General features: G+C 44.4%; 1 protein-coding gene across 1 annotated transcript in view; it reads right to left on the bottom strand.

The window, feature by feature from the left end:
• GAB3 (GRB2 associated binding protein 3) overlaps positions 1–5057 on the bottom strand; it is an 85011-nt gene extending 79954 nt beyond the window's left edge. Inside the window, exon 1 of the mRNA XM_040626687.1 lies at positions 4952–5057. Within this exon, the coding sequence (XP_040482621.1) occupies positions 4952–5023 (72 nt within the window). The 5' untranslated portion in view covers positions 5024–5057. The remainder of the gene's footprint in view (positions 1–4951) is intronic.
• Positions 5058–17726: the final 12669 nt, after the last annotated feature.

Genomic DNA, 17726 nt, shown 5'->3' with positions numbered 1-17726 from the left:
GAGCCACCCAGGCGCCCAGTCTATTACCTGTTAAAAGAAATTATATTTGTAGTTAATAACCATTCCATAAAGAAAAGTCCAGGCCCAGCTGGTCTCACCAGTGAATTTTACCACTTAAGGAAAAAGAAATAGTAATACTACACAATATTTTTCAGAAAATTAGAAAGGGGGGGGACGCTTCCCAAATCATTTTATGAGGCCAGCATTATGCTAATATCAAAGCCAGACAAAGACAGTATGAAAAAGGAAAACTACACACCAATATCCCTCACAGACAAAGAGAAATATCCTCAGCAAAATAAAAGCAAATTAAATCCAGCAATATATGAAAAGAATAATATATTACAACCAAGTGAAGCTTATCCCAGAACTTCAAGGCTGGCTCAATATGCAAAAATTAATCATCAGAATAATTCACCATAGTAACAGACAAAAAAGGAAAAAGTATATTATTATTTTCATAGATGCAGGAAAGGCATTTAACAAAATTCAATTCATAAAAAAAGTTGCAGCAAACTAGCAATACGAGGGAACTTCCCTGACTCGATAAAAGGCAACTATAAAAAGCCTACAGCTACATACTTAAAAGGTAAAAGACTAAATGCTTTCTCCCTAGGATCAAGGGAAAAAAAAAGTCAAGGAAGTCTGCTCTCATCACTTCTATGCAGCACTGATAGTACCACAGGTTCTAACTATAAACAAGGCTACTAGAACTAAGTATGTGAGTTTAGCAAGGTTGCAGAATACAAGGTTAATATACAGAATCAATTGACAAACTGATTCTGAAATTGATATGGAAAGGCAAAGGACCTAGAAAAGCCAAAACAACTCCGAAAAGAAAAATAAAGTTGGAGAGCTAAAACTGCCTGATTTCAAGAATTATTATAAAACCATTGTCATCAAACAGCATGGTATTAGCATAAAAATGAACAAAGAAATTAATGGAACAGACTAGAGAACACAGAAATAGACCTACATATCACAACCAATTCAAAGTTGCAAAAGTAATTCAATGGAGCAAAGACAGTCTATTCCATAAATGGTATTGCAACAAAATGAGTAAGGTTGCAAGAAAATAAACCACAACATAAATATCATACCTTTGACAAAATTTAACTCCAATGGATCACTGATCTAAATATAAAATACAAAATGATATAACCTTTAGGGAAAAAAGCAGAAAATCTTTAGGACCTAGGGCTAGGCAAAGAGTTCTTAGATTTGACACTAAAAGCACAATCCATAAAGGAAAAATTGATAAATGTTAAAATCCTCAAAACCTTAAAATCCTTGTTCTACAAAGATACTATAAAGAGAATGAAGGGGCACCTGAATGGCTCAGTTGGTTAAGCAGCCAACTCTTGATTTTGGATCAGGTCATGACCTCAGGGTCCTGGGATCCAGCCCTACCTCTGGGGCTCAGCGCTCAGTGGGGAGTCTGCTTGTCCCTCACCCTCTGCTCCCCCCTCCCCGCTCATGCTCTCTCTCTCTCTCTCAAATACATAAAATATTTTAAAAAACCACTAAATGCGATAATAGAAATCAAGTCCTTAGCGTAATGCATGGCACATACAAATCATTCAATAAACGTAAATTATTGGGGTGCCTGGATGGCTCAGTCGGTTAAGTGTTTGCCTTCAGCTCAGGTCATGATCTCAGGGTCTTGAGATCAAGCCCCTCACGGGCTCCCTGCTCAGCGGCCGGAGTCTGATTCTCCCTCTCCCTATGCCCCTCCCCCACCCCAACTTATGCTCTCTCTCTCTCAAATAAAATGTAAAAAAACAAATAAATGTTAATTATTATAATTTATTATCATTGTCACAGCATTCTTTAAATTGAGAAAATAAAAGACAAATGTTCATCAACAGAAAAATTACTAAATTATGTTACATTTATTATAAGAAATATTAGGCAATGGTTTAAAAGAATGAAGTAAATGTATAGGTACTAATCTGAAAAGATGTCCAGAATTATTGTGAAAAAAGCAAACTGCAGGACAATCTGTATAGTATGATCTCATTTGTGTAAAAATAAAATGATATGTTTTGAAGAAATTTTTCTAGAATGATATTCACCAAACTGCTAACAGTTGTTATCCCTAGGGAGGGGAGTGGAATGAGGAGGGGTTCAGAGAAAAGGGGTCCAGAAAAGGGGGTTCTTTCACTTTTTATTCTACTTGTTCCTAGATTGTTTGAATTTTTACCACAATATATTCCTATATTTTTGAAACAAAAAACACAAAAGAAAAGAGTCAACTATATTTTAAAAGTGCAGTGATAAAAATAACTTTCTGATTGCCTTGGCTCATGGATTCAAGAGGATGAAGCATGAGCTTACCTTGGACTGAGATATTTACCTAAAAATAGACTCAGCTTCCATTTGTAATTTTACAAACATTAACCAAGGGCTGCTTGTTGGCCTAGCAGTGCAAAGAACTGAGTCATTGCCCTGGCTGTGCCACTAACTAGCTTTGTTATATTATTGTGTTACAAACATTAGACTGTGGACTTCTTGGAAACAGGGATCAATCTCTTTTCTGTCTCTCTAGCCCCATGACACAGGGCTTGATTCAAAGCTGGCGCTCAATTTAAATAAAGACTAACTACTCATGACAATATCGGAATGAAAGGTGGCCGTGTAGAATAGTGCTGGCCCTGCCCCATTGAATTGACACATGATCGCCATCTAGTGGCAGCAGGGATTCCTGCGGAAGCGAGAGAGAGCAGAAAGGGACTGGGTGTGTTCTGGGATGCAAAACAAAACACATTGTCTATATCTAAAAGAGCATGATCCTCAGAAAAAGTTGACAACCATCAGCTAAAGGGTCATAGTTTATGTCTTGGAGTGTTGGTAACATGACATCTAGGTACTCCTGTGTCTTAAGTCTCCTCCATCACCACCCCATCATCAGATGCCCCACACACCTATAAACTGCTGGAAGTCCACATTGCCATGCCTCCATTCCAACCAAAAACAATGAACGACACATGGTATTAGGTATATACATCCATGTTTTCCCAAAACTGATGAAATACTAATAACCTTTCCTAAGCCAGTCTGGTCAGGACAAGATACAAAACAAGACTAGAAAAAAAATCTTCCATAAACTTTGCCCTCCAGGTGCACCATCTTTCTGAATCATCAGAAATCATCATGAGAGTGAGTGCCACTCTGAAAATATCTAGTGAGCCTTTAAAATGTCTCACATGCCAAAGGGCCACAAGGAAACCCACTTTGAGTTGGTGTTGTAAGTCTGTCTTTGTGACAACCCCTTGCCTGCCCATGCAGGTCTCAGGGAGCAAGTTTTCTCCTCTTGCCTCCTTTGAGCACCAATGAGTCTTCTAAGCAGCTTCATTGTTAGGGAAGCAGCTGAGTGATAACAGTCTGAGAAATACTGGAACTTGTGTTTATGGAGTAGGGACTTCAAAAAGAGTAATGAAAGGACACAGTGGTAGTTAACCTGAAAAGTTTCGGTATGTATAGATCGCTGACATCTACTTGCTAAGTTGAACAACATTCCTCTAAAATGTCGCTCAGCAGAGGGATGACTGGGTGGCTCAGTTGGTACACCATACAACTTGATCTTGGGGTTGGGAGTTCCAGCCCCATGCTGGGTGTAGAGATTACTTTTAAAAATCTTTTAGAAATTAAAAACAGGGGCCCCTGAGTGGCACAGCGGTTAAGCGTCCGCCTTCGGCTCAGGGCGTGATCCCGGCGTTACGGGATCGAGTCCCACATCAGGCTCCTCTGCTAGGAGCCTGCTTCTTCCTCTCCCACTCCCTCTGCTTGTGTTTCCTCTCTCGCTGGCTGTCTCTATCTCTGTCAAATAAATAAATAAAATCTTTTAAAAAAAAGACTTTAAAAATTAAAAACAAATAAGTAGATCTTTAAAAAGATTTTTAAAATGTTGCTCTGCAGAACAAACAACAAAAACTTCTCAAATAGTCCTAAGAGAGGGACACTGTCTAGTTCAGGGTCAATGGGGAAAGTAGCCAAGTAACTGTATGTTCAGAAATGGGTCCTGTCGCCCATTGTGGAAATATTCATACACGATTAAAGTCTTTATAATTCCACCTCCTGCAGTTTGACACAGTATGTGCCTCATAAACGTGGGCAGAAAAACAAAGGTGCAATTTGGTGAAAACGGGGACACCGGTTTGGGAGCATGGTATACACAAGAATACCGCATTTGGGGCGGGTTGCTTTGGAGCAAAGCCAACACGGTGCGTTTGCTCGTACCACCGTGCTCTGGAGTTGCAGAGAAGTTCGGAACTACGAACAAGATGGATCCATCCAAGTACTCCAAGCCTAAAAACAGCAAGAAGCCCTAATATCTATTTATATGCAATTCCCTGAGGGCTGAAGTGGTTCTTCCTAATGGCTGGAGAACACTGAGTAACAATCAGGTCTTTCGGCGGAATGTTTTTAAGACCATGTCCCGAGGGTGCCGATGGAGATAATGAACTTTTGAGCGGTCGGTAGTACATTTAAAATGAAAATGGAATGTGTCGGAAGATGCGCTCTTCCAAGTGTCCTGTATTTCATACGAGCAAAAGTCCTTGGTTCCTGCTGGTACTTGAAAAGCGCGGTGTCAGCATAAAGAGCCGAGAAGCGACACCATGAGAAACCATGAGTGCCACTGTGGAAGGCTCCAGAAGAGGAGTGTCCGCTGACAGCCACACGAGAGAGCGCCCCAGTCGGTGCAAGGGGAGTGCCGAGCCTCGCCGTCCGCCTGGCCCGGCAAGCCCGGTCCCGCCGCCCCTCTCCCGGTCCCCCGCGCCGGCCTCCCTGCCACAGACCGGGATGTCTCCCCGGCCGCCTCCCTCCTCTCGGCTCCGCGGCACTCCGGAGCCACCCGGCCCGGCCGGCCGCGGGGCGCAGCGGCCACACCGGCCCGACGTGCGACTTCGCTGTGCGTCCGTCGGCCCGGCCCGAGGACGCCCCTACTCACGTAGCGCTGCAGCTTCCTCTCGGGGGGCGACTTGACGAGCCAGCCCGTGCACACGGCGTCGCCCGCACTCATCGTGGCCGCCGCCGCCGCCGCTTCCTCCAGCTGGGTCGCCGCGGCAGGAGGAAGTCGGGCCGGGGATGCCGGCGGGGCGGGCCCAGCGCCGCCCGCCCAGCACCGCCCCGAGCCCCCGTCGCGACCCCCGCCCCCGGCCGCCGCGGCCCCCTGGGGGGGGGGACGGCGCCACCGCCCGTGGCCCAGACGGCGCGAGAAGCGGGCGGCCAGGCCAGGGAAGCCCCTTCGAGCAAGCGCGCCGCTGCGCCCGGCCCCAGGGTTACGAGAGCCGAAGCCTAGGACCCGCACCTGCGAGGGACCCGGTGAGGAAGGGAAGCCGGCAGGACTCCCCTCCGACTTCCCCGCGCCCCTCGATTGTTTGCCGAGGAATGGCTCTCGTACGCCCCTCCCCCAAAGATCATTGTATTTCAGCGATAAGCTCGGCTGCAGAGCTATTCAAATGACCTCCGGGACCCAGAGCATCCCAATTCAAAAGGTCACAACTTGGAGGTGTTGTTTGCAGTCTCCTTGCCTCCAGGGTTTTCAAAGCTTGGGTCTAACAATGGTCGTACCACACGGTTCGCTGAGCACCTTAAATAATACCAATAACAACAATGAACTAACATTTATGGAGCTCACAGTAATGAACTAACATTGATTGAAACCTTCTGCAGTGCCAGTAAGCTAAGCACTTGGCGGGCATGCTCTTCTGGGATATACACTACCCCCCGGAATAAATGGGCCTTATCATTGCCTCAACTGTGCTTCTGAGTAAAATGAGAAACAGGACAGTAACATCACCTGTCCAAATAGGGATCATACTTTGTAAACAGAAAAGCACTGATAATCACAGTGAGGATCACGATCTACCTGGCCACCACCCTGACCCACAGTGCTCTTTTCCCTTGGTGTGATGCCTCTCACTTCAAAGTGACGTTTGGAAGAAACAAATGCCACATCACTTCTGGAACTTACAGAGACTTCTTGGCTCCAAGATCACATCACCCAGACACTATTACTTTCACAAAGCTGGACTCCAGCTACTGCCAGCACTCACACCTCTCAGAGCCCACTTCACCCTCACCACCACCACAATCCCTGACTTCCCTACTGCTGTCCAAATCTCGCATTACTTTATCAGATTAGCCAAACCTAATTCGCATCTAGAAATCCGGATTCAAGGGAGAATGGTAAATATCTTTTTATTTTTTCAGCTCTCCCACCTTTCCAAAGAGGAGGAAAACCACATACCCACCACAGTCTATCCCCTAGCTAGTCAATATCTATACACACCGTGTGCACAAAATAAACTCATTAAAGCAACAGCAGCTTACTCCCACCGAAACAATGGCGCTATCCCTCCTACAAACTGAAAAGCACTCCTTAAAACAGGAGACCAAAGGTCCCATTGGTCATTGTAGCGATCTGTAGGGGGCAGTCATTGCTCTTCTAAGTTCCGACATTACCCCACCTCAATATCCTACAACCAAAAGAAAAACACCATAAAGCTAACCTCCATCAGCCTTTATTTGATATGCATAAAATATAGAAAGAAAATTGAAAAACTCTGTATGTATACACACACACACAGTTACTACAATCCTTATTTCTGTAACTGGTCTACAGACTGTAATTGGTCTTTATAATCTTCTTTCTTCTACTACCCTCTCTGTCCTCCCTTGTTCTACAGCCAAGAACTCAGGTGGTCAGAATTCTTTATCTTGTGATAAACCTTTATTCCCCCCGAGTCTGAATCCTCAGTGATCCAGAGGATCCCTTGCATTCCAGATACAGTCTTTCCCAATCCCGTTGTTTAACAGCAACACTTTTCCATTTGATAACCAACAGTATCAACCATCCAAGCCAGCTCAGTAGACCCATGGTTTGCCTGTTGGTTCAGTGGCATAAAGAACCCTAAATGGCCAGATTGCAATCTCAACTTGCAATGCAATAGAACCAATGTCATGGCCTTGGTAGAAGCAAGCAGAGCTCAAAGCTTTGGGGATGGAAAGAAACACCCTAGCGATAGATTAAGTGTGATAGTAGAGAAGTTGCTCCCACTTTCATCTCCTGATTTCTGAAACCAGAGATTCTGGCTCTGGAGAAATAGCACCGTAGAGTGGTCACCAGTTCAAAGTATTCCCCTCATCCTGTAAGATGGAACCACCACCTTTCAGCGTATTTGCCCCCAACTAGCGCAATAACGGAGTCTTCGACACACCAACCATTCCATCAGGCCAGGCGCTTCAGGGTGATGAGGTACCTACTAGGACTAGTGCATCCCTCAGCACATGTCTTTTGTCTTTTACTGATTTTCTTTTTCTTTTTTTTTTTTTTAAGTAAATTCTACCCCCGGGGCACCTGGGTGGTTCAGTGGGTTAAGCGTCGTCTGCCTTCAGCTCGGGTCAGGATCTCCAGGTCCGGGGATGAGCCCTGGGTCAGGCTCCCTGCTCGGCCAGGAGTCTGCTTCTCCCTCTTCCGCTGCCCCTCCCCCTTCTCGTGTGTGCACGCGTGCTCTCTCTCTAATAAATAAATTTTTTAAATAGTAAACTCTAGCCCCACAATGGGGCTCAAACTCATGACATGACCCCAAGATCAAGAGTCGCATGCTCTAGTGACTGAGCCAGCCAGGTGCCCGTGTCTTTTACTGATTTTCTTACATGAGATACTGCAAAAGTGAGTAAGGTGCAGTAAGTGTGGGTGGGGAAGGGAATGCTTGCAAAGTGTGGCTTACAATAAGTGCCTATTCAGGTGGGGCAGATTGCTGCCCCTTCAGGACGGATGTAGTCTGATTTCATCATTCTGCCATCAGGTAGCTGGCTGGCCACCTCGGGGAACGCTGCCTTACTGGGGGCTGTCACTACTGTGGGCAGGTTGAGTACATAGCAGTGACTGGCAGTGGCAGTGGCTGTGACCTTATTAACTGATACCAGTCCCTGGGAACCTCACCACTTGTTGTGGATTCCCTTAACCTTGCTCCCACCTCCGTTAAAAAAGCCCCCTCATACTCTCCTCAGTTCAACCCGTTGAGTCTACCATTTGCTTCCCTCTGAGACTTTGACCAATATACCTAGTCATGGAGAACTCCCTCTGAGGTTACAGGTGTGAGTCAAGGAAAAGGGTGCCATACAGCGGTAGGGATCACAGAGATGGGAGCCACTTGCTTGAGTAACTTTCCTGTACCTTCCAGACCTGCTTGAGTCTGGCCTCAAATACTTCACTTCCAGTGGATGATCAGTTAGGCAGCTGAGGTTCCATGGTTCCATGGGCTTTTTTTGTTGTTGTTGTTTATTTGTTTTGTTTTTTTAAGATTTTATTTATTTATCTGACAGAGAGAGAGATACAGCGAGAGAGGGAATACAGGCAGGGGGCAGTGGGAGAAGAAGAAGCTCTGCTGGGAGCCCAATGCGGGACTTGATCCCAGGACTCCGATCACGCCCTGAGCCGAAGGCAGATGTTGCTTAACGACTGAGCCACCCAGGTGCCCCTCCATGGGTTTTTTTTAATGGAGGTGGGAGCAAGGTTAAGGGAAACATTCAGTGGACCACTGGAGTTTTGAAGCAAATAATACATTCTACCACAAAAGAAGTATTTTCCTTTTGAACAACAGCTTCAAAACTCCAGTGGTCCAAAGGCTCCATGTAGCCTGCCGGTGTGTCAAAGGCTCTATTCATATTGAATCTACGTGATCATAAAGGTCAAGCGGCCTGGACCTGCTAAGAATCTTTCCTTGCCCTCAGTGCTGCTAAAAACATGCAGCGTCACAGATTACTTGTTGAATGCATTGGTGTGGATCAATTTTGCAACTTTTGTTTTTTTAAGTTAACGCTACCCCCAACATGGGGCTCAAATTCATGACCCTGAGATTAAGAGTCATGCTCTACCGACTGAGCTGGCCAGGCACCCCAGGTATGGAACAATTAAATGTAGTATATGTTGCCTACAGAATCCAAAGAACCGCACCAAATGCTATGTCTCTTTTTGAGTGGTAGATAGCATTAGTTGCAGCAACCTGTTGAATACCCAACATGATCCAGCCCATCTCAAAACGTTACTGAGGGTCAGCCTTTTGAGTTTTCATGGGCTTTCTCTCCCGTCCTCTGGCATACATGTATATTAATAAAGTAACTACCTCCTGGTCACCAGGTCCAGAAAGCATAGTGTCTTCAATATAATGGACCAGCATGATGTTCACCATGATTGTTGCAACAAACCAAGCTCCATTCACCCTGGATTATAACAAGGAGCCAGAGGAGAGACATGGCCCTGAGGCAAGGCACTAAAGCTGTACTTCTGTTCCTGCCAGATGAAGGCAAGCTGCTTCTGATAGTCTCTGCCCATTGCAATAGAGAAAAGAGCATTTGTCAGGCAAAGAGTCACTTACCAGGTACCAGGGGCTGTGTTGATTTGCTCTAGAAAAGCGATATCATCTGGAATACCAACTTCACCTCAAGTCACAACCTGATTAATTTTACAATTACCCACTACTCATCTCCAGGCTAACCATGTCGATTAAATAAGGATGTGATATGGACAATCATTCCTGCACCTTTCAGGGGGCATTGTTCTTTCTTCTAGATAACTCAAAATTGCTTCTGCAAGGTTACTCCTCCTAAATACCTAGGGAGAGGTGACCTGTTGTATAGCAACTTTTATTTTCCTTTCATCAAGCCCCTTCTCAGCTTCTTTGCACTCCAGCCTGGGGACAGGAGATTCATTTGAATAACAAGTGGTTTTCAGCACCTGCATTCCCTAGTGCTGCTTCCCCATTTACTATTATTTTAAAATAGGATTGGCTTGGCCTTTCATTAAGTACTATAAACCTTAGATTTGTGAAGAAAAATGTCTGATATTAAGAGTTTCTATTTTTGGGGTGCTTGGGTGGCTCAGTCGGTGAAGCATCTGCCTTCGGCTCAGGTCATGATCCCAGATCCCCATTTGGGGCTCCCTGCTCAGTGGGGAGCCTGCTTCTCCCTCTCCCTCTGTTCCCCCTGCTTGTGCTCTCTCCCTCTCTCTGTCAAATAAATAGATAAAATCTTCAAAAAAAAAGAGTTTCTATTTTAATTATGTTATGATGTGCAAAATAGACATGAATCTTACTCTCTGTGAAAAGAGAGAAAATTTGAAAAGAAAATGCCTCCCCGATTTCTGGATCAGGGACAGCCATGAAGGGGATGACTGCACATGTGTGTTCAAATCATCTATGAAGCATGTGAACTAAAGGCCTGGAGTGCCATGGCACAATTTCAGATACAGAAACTCTCTTTTTCCCACTATGGACATCTGTAAAGTGCTTCTCTGAAAGTGAAAGCAACCCAATTTCCACCTGAAATATGAAATTCGACTTAAATATTACCAATGATAGTCCTTTTCATGTCTTACGAAAAAAATCCTGACATCATATCCATTATTTTTATACTTAAAATGGTATGAAATTATCACCACAAGTCCAAATCAAACACTTCTAAACTCATTCTATGAGGACAGTGTTACTCTGATACTGAAACCAGAAAAAGACAGTAAAACAAAAGAAAATAAAACTACTGACTAATATGCCTCATGAATCTAGACATACAAATCCTCACCAAAATACTAGCAAGTAGAATTCACAACTACATAAAAAGGATTAAACACCAAAACTAGGTGGGGCTTATTCCCCGAAATGCAAGGCTCATTCAATATATGAAAGTCAATCAGGGGCACCTGGCTGGCTCAATCGGTGGAGCCTGTGACTCTTGATCTAAGGGTCATGAGTTTGAGCCCCACATTGGGGGGAGCGGTTACTTATAAAAACAGAAAAGAAATCAATGCCATCCACCATGTTAACAAGCAAAAGAAGAAAAGTCACATGCTTATATTGACTGATGCAGAACAAGCATTTGACAAAACCCAATACCAATCTGTGACAAACACTCTCATAAAACTAGCTGAAGAATGTGCACAGAAGACATACTGGTTAAAGACCAGACACTTTTCCCTTAAGATTGGGAGCAAGGCAAAATATCTGCTCTCGCTATTCTTATTCAACATAGTGTTGAAACTTCAAGAAACAAAAGGCAATTGAGAAAGAAGAAATAAAACTGTCTTAATTTGCAGGTGATTTAATTGTCTTCATAGAAAATCCCAAGATATCTACAGAAAAAAAACTCCCATAATTAATAAGTGAGTTTTACACGGTTGCAGTATACGAGATCAACACACGAATCTCTTTACATGATTTTGAGGCTTATTATATAGTAGCTCCAGTAATCAAGACTGTGTGCTATTGGTAGGGGAATAGACACATAGACACATAGGGAATGAAAGAGTGGGCCCAGAAACAGACCCACATAAATCTGCCCAACTGGTTTTTGACAAAGGTACAAAAGCAATTCAATGGGGGAAGGATAGTCTTTTCAACAAACAGTGCTGGAGAAATTGGACATCCTTAGGCAGAAAAAGAACTTTAACCGAAACCTCATACCTTATACAAAAATCAACTCAAAATGAATCATATATTTATATGTAAAATGTAAAACTTTAAAACCTTTAGAATACAACATAGGAGAAAATATTCTTTTTTTTAAAAAAACATTTTATTTATTTATTCGACAGAGATAGAGACAGCCAGCGAGAAAGGGAACACAAGCAGGGGGAGCGGGAGAGAAAGAAGCAGGCTCATAGCAGAGGAGCCCGATGCGGGGCTCGATCCCACTATGCTGGGATCATGCCCTGAGCCGAAGGCAGACGCTTAACCGCTGTGCCACCCAGGCGCCCCAGGAGAAAATATTCTTAGACACAATCTGTAAAAGAAAAAAATTGATAAATGGGACTTCATCAAAATTAACTTGTGTTAAGAGTATAAAAAGAGAAGCTAAAGGGGTGCGACAATTCATTGAGGAGGATATACAGATGGTGGCAAATGAGCATATGGAAAGATGTTCAATATCATTAGCCATTAGGGCAATGCATATAAAAACCATGATGAGATTCCACCACATACCTATCAGAATGGCTAAAATTGTTAAAAATCAGCAGAATCCCCACATTGATTCCTGATCCATGGAATGAGCAATCATGGCAGAAAGGCCCAAGTGGAAACCTCCGGGGCTTTGCCTTTCTACCAAAGTGTTAAGTCAAAAGAAATATCATATACTTAGGGGACAATGTCAGAAATTAGTTCAAAGATTTGAGAAATGCAGGGAAGGAAATTCCTATCATATCCCCATTTAATTCACTGTTTGGCTTTGCGCAACAGTTGGTTAAGTCTTCATGAATGTGGCAGTTTTAAACCAGGGCTCCAAAATTCTTTGACACTGCTTTCATTGAGGGGGGGTTGATGCCGTCTCCCCTTGAACCTGGATAAGCTTGTGACTGCTTGAATCATACAACACAGCAGAAATGATTTTATGGGACTTCCAAGGCCAAGTTATGAAAGGTTATTCTGACAGTTTTACACCTTACCTACTCCAACACCTGCTTTTGGAGACCTAAGCCACTAAGTCCAGAGTCTGACTACTCTGAGGCTGCCATGCTATAAGGAAGTCCAAGCCACATGGACAGACTCCTGTTCCAGTTGCAGTTCCACCTGGCTTTCCAGCGGAATTCTCACCATACTTGTAATCTGTCAGCATAATAACATGCTTAATGACACAAAGGTTTGGGACAGCTTGTTATGCAGCTGACACATTATGCTGAGGAATTCTGATGGGACAGAGTAGAATGTCTTCTCTTTGCTCCATAACGTCTGGGGCCTCAGCTGAGATGACTCAATGGCTGGGGGTGACCCAATGGCTGGAGGCTATAATCTTCTGGAAGCCTCCTCCCTCACATGCCTGTTACCTGTGTTAGGATGCCTATTCTGGCTATTTCACATGAATGGGATCATATTATATTTGTCCCTCTATGCTTACTTCCTTTAGCATGATGTTTTCTTCTTTCTTTTTTTTTTTAAGATTTTATTTTTAAGTAATCTCTACCCCCAAGGTTGGGCTCGAACTCACAACCCTGAGATCAAGAGTCGCCCGCTCTCCTGGCTGAGCCAGCCAAGTGCCCCTAGCATGATGTTTTCGAGATCCATCCATGTTGTAGTACATATTAGTACTTCACTCCTTTTTACGACTGAATGATATTCCATTGTATGGGTAGACCACATTTTTTTTAAAGATTTTATTCATTTATGTGACAGAGACACAGCCAGCGAGAGAGGGAACACAGCAGGAAGAGTGGGAGAGGAAGAAGCAGGCTCCCAGCAGAGGAGCCCAATGTGGGACTCGATCCCGGAACGCCAGGATCACGCCCTAAGCTGAAAGCAAACACTTTAACGACTGCGCTACCCAGGTGTCCCACACATTTTGTCTATCCAGTCATCTGAAGATGGACATTTGGGTTGTTTCAACCTTTAGGCTATTGTGAATAATGCTGCTACGAATATACATGCACAAGCATCTGTTTAAACATCTGTTTTCAAGTCTCTTGGGTATATACACATGGGAATGGAATTGCTGAGTCACATGGCAACTCGTGTTTAATCTTTTGAGGAACTGCCAGACTGTTTTCCCCAGCAACTGCACCATTATACTTGATAGCAGAGGGCCGCTACTCATGCCTGACTTTATGGCTTGCTTGGTCAAACAATACACAGTCCATGATGTGCAGCCCAGGTCTTAAGACCACAGTTATTCAGTTTCAACCAAGGACTAAAGAAAGTCAGGAGCTTTTCCTCCCAGCAAACTGGTGCATGTGTAGGTCCTAGCTTTATTTTTTTTTCAATTAATCTTTATTAACCATGAGAACTAATGCCTTTCTTGGCCTATCTGGGGATCAAACCCACAACGTTGGTGGTGTTAGGTCACATTCTACCCAACTGAGCTAACCAGCCGCCTGTCCAGTCCTAGCTTTATTTTCATCCCAAATTCCGGAGGACTGAGCTGTGATTCTCTTATCAAGGCTTGGAAAAGGCTTGTGTAGCATCCTAATGGGAGATGTCACCTCCAGAATGAGGTCCACCAGGTACTGTGCTTCTTTCTTAGTGGCAGTGGGCCTGAGGTATGGCAACTTGGTTTTCTCTTTGGGGAACCATCTCAATATGCCTCAGCCCACTGGATGCCCAGAAACCTCATGGAGGTGGTGGGCCCCTAAATTTTCATGGGGCTTATCTCTCACCCTGTGATGAAATATTTGTTCAGGTCCAGTTGGCAGGATACCATTAATGTAATGGACCAGCATGACGTCTTGGGGGACAGCAAGATGATCAAGTCAGTTCCTGGGGACTTAATTACAATAATATGCCAGAGAATTGAAGGGATAGTTCCAGGGGCTTCCTTTTGAGTTTTCTTTCCATAATTATTCTCAGTCCTTGAGTCGAAATTCTCCTGTGGGAATTTTTCCAGCTGCTGATTGTTCCAATTATGCACTCAGGAACTGGGGGAAAAGCCACAGGAGGACCCACACTGAGAGGGACACAGACTAAGTCTTCATTTCTGACCAGTGGACCACAGTGGCATCCTATGTCCCCAGGGAAAGAAGGATGAAGTTTTGAAGTATACAGTAGTGTTATATGTACCTGGCCTTGTCTTCACTTGAAGGCTCTGAGCCTGTGGCCGACTGGGTCTGGGGATTAGATGAGGGGCCATGTTTTCCACTGTGGCAATTCAAGACAGACTACCACTCACCAGACCTCGACTTTTATTGTTGGGGTTATATAGATCATGGTCCACTATGGGTGGCTTATTATTAATAGGACATCATGACCAATTACCTACCACCAAAGATCCTTGGGGATAAACCATTCTGGTTCCAGCTGCCAGTCCTGCTGCCTATCATGATAGCCATCCTGTTCTATGAGATGTAGTGCCACCACTTGGCCCCTGCTGCTCCAGTATCCCTGTTTCCATGGCAAAACCTCTCACCTCCTTTCCTAGTTTAGTTTTCCAGAACCTTCACCAAAGTATTTCTCAATGTTTTGGTGAAAGGAATGTCCTTTGAGCTCTCTCAGGGGATGTAGTTAAGGGTTGAGCCAGTAGGATGCACATGACAAGTTCATTCCAACATTTCCACCTACCCAAGTCTTGGGATTGGAGACAATGAGGGATGTGAAGAATTAGGGCACAAGGAGAATTGGCATTCTCTTGCTCAGTAACTGACCAGGTGATTTCATCACAAGATCTCCAAGAAAGACAGGATCAGCCTGACCAAACAGGGGAGGAGGAACTGCTTTTGCTAGTAAGGGAAGGTCCATGGGGCTTCTGGGTTCAGAAGACACAGATTCATTAAACAAAAGTACTTACTGAGCATCTTCTAGGAGCTGGATATATAGCATTGAACAAAATAGACAAACATTTCCTTGCTCCGTAAGGCTAACATTCTCATGAAGAGAGACAGTAAACAAGATTCATTTAAGGCAGAGGGAAGAGCAGATGCAAAAGACCCAAGAAGGGGGAGTGTGTCTGGAGTAGTCCTGAATATTCAAGAGGCAGTGTGCCAGGAGTGGGGTGAGTAAGGGTGGAATGATTGGACTTAGAAAGAGAACGGAGTGGAAGGAGATGGGACTCAGGAAGAGAATGGGGAGCAGCCATCATAGACGCTTTGGCTTTTTTTTTTTTAAGATTTTGTTTATTTATTTGACACAGAGAGAGAGCACGAGCAGGGAGAGGCGCAGAGGGAGAAGCAGGCTCCCCAGTGAGCAAGGAGCCTGATGCGGGGCTCGATCCCAGGACCCGGAGATCATGACCTGAGCCAAAGGCAGATGCTTAACCAACTGAGCCATCCGGGCACCCCAGATACTTTGGCTTTTACTCTTAGTGAGATGGTGTTTTGGTTTCCTAGGGCTGCTATTACAAATTACCCCAAACTGGACAGCTTTAAACAACAGAAACTTATTCTTTTACAGTTCTGGAGGCTTGAAGTCTGAAATCACTCCAATCTCTGCCTATATCTTCACATGGCCTTCTCTTTTGCCTGTGTCTTTTCCCTTCTCTTCTCTTTTTTTTTAAAAAAGATTATTTGTTTATTTATTTGAGAGAGAGAGAGCACAAGCAGGGGGAGCGGTAGGCAGAGGGAGAAGCAGGCTCCCTGCTGAGCAGGGAGCCCAACGCGGGGTTCAGTCCCAGGACCCAAGGATCACGACCTGAGCCGAAGGCAGACGCTTCACTGACTGAGCCACCCAGGTGCCCTCCCTTCTCTTCTAAGGACACTTGTCATTGGATTTGGGGTCCACCTGAGTAATGCAGGATGATCTCATCTTGCAATCCTTAATTTAATTATATCTACAAAGACCCTTTTTCCAAATAAGGTCACATTCACAGGGTCCAGGGGTTAGAACATAGCTTTGGGGGAGCCACTTCATCCCACTACAGATGGGAAGTCATTGGGCTTTGAGCAGAGGAGGGACATGGCCTGATTTACAGTTTAAAGGCACTTGCCAGCTGCTATGTTAAGACAGCATAATTGACAAAAGTAGAAGCAGGGGCACCTGTAAGGAGCCCACTGGAAAAATATAGGAGAGCTGTAATGATGGCATGGACTACAGTGACAGCAATGAGGGTGGTAAAAACCATCAGATTCTGGACCTCTTTTGAAAGCAAAGCTGAGAGGTTTTGCTATCAGATTGGATGAAGAGTTTTGGAGAAAGAGGAAGCCCACAGGAGAACCATCAATGAATACCTCAAAGTTATTCAGTGAAATATTTACCAATGAATTATTATAAAATAAGGGGGGGGAAGTAGTGAACTACTCATGGATTGGCTGATTCTGGGGACTTTGGTTATCTATAAAAAGCCAATTTACATCATTATTATTATTACCTTGGCATACACCCAAATAAATTCTAGACAGAATAAAAAGTGAGGAAAAACCAATCATCAGCTGTTTTTTAAGCCACAGCAAAATAAAATCTTTGTATGGCAGAGGAGAGATGGAAGAAAAGCAGCAACTCATTAGAAAAGATAATGGCAAAAGATTTCATTTACAATTGCAATAAGGAATTAAATAAATAGAGCTCAGTCAAGTCCACAGAGGTTAGATTAAGAACCCCCGCTTGAGAGACAGAAGAGTGAGACGAACACCAAAGACAGAAGGGAACACAGCTTGAACCAGGATTTGCTACTTCCTGCTGTCAGATATTGCAGCCATTAAGCGACCTGTGACTATAGAGCACGACATGGAGCCCCGTCCTGGAGTTCAAATCGAGGTGCGCTGTTAAGTGTACAATACACACTGGAAAGACTAAGTACAAATGTAAAATATTCCATTCATAAAGTGTATCGCTTATATGTTGAAATGATAATATTTCGGATCGCTGGGTTACACAAAAATCGTTATTAAAATCAATTTCACCTTTTTCTTTTTACCTTTTTTTTTTTTTTGCTCTGTGACTGCTGGAAAATTTAAAAGTCCACAAGTGGCTCGCACTGTATTCCTATTGGCCAGACCACTCTAGCTAGATGGGTATTGCAAGCAGCAAAGGACTTTCAACCTCCGTGCCTCAACGTCTTTATTTTTCAGTGGGGACTGATCCGATACCAACCTTAAAGGGTCGGCGAGAGGAAGCCGAGAGCTGCTGTTAGAACAGAGTGCTTGCGGGATACCCGGGTACCCAAGCCCGCGTTAAACCTGGGGAAGGTCAGCGAACCGTGGTCGGGGCCACGCCCACAGGCTATGGGCAGCCGGGGCGGGCTGCGCATGCGTCTCCAGCGCCGGCAGCCTAGGGCAGGGCGAATCCCAAAGCGCACGCGCGGACGCGCTA

Source organism: Ursus maritimus, assembly GCF_017311325.1.
Source record: "Ursus maritimus isolate PB19 chromosome X unlocalized genomic scaffold, ASM1731132v1 scaffold_X1, whole genome shotgun sequence".
NCBI classification, from domain to species: domain Eukaryota; kingdom Metazoa; phylum Chordata; class Mammalia; order Carnivora; family Ursidae; genus Ursus; species Ursus maritimus.
The sequence above is the reverse complement of the archived record's forward strand: the minus strand, read 5'-3'. Positions and strand labels throughout refer to the sequence as shown.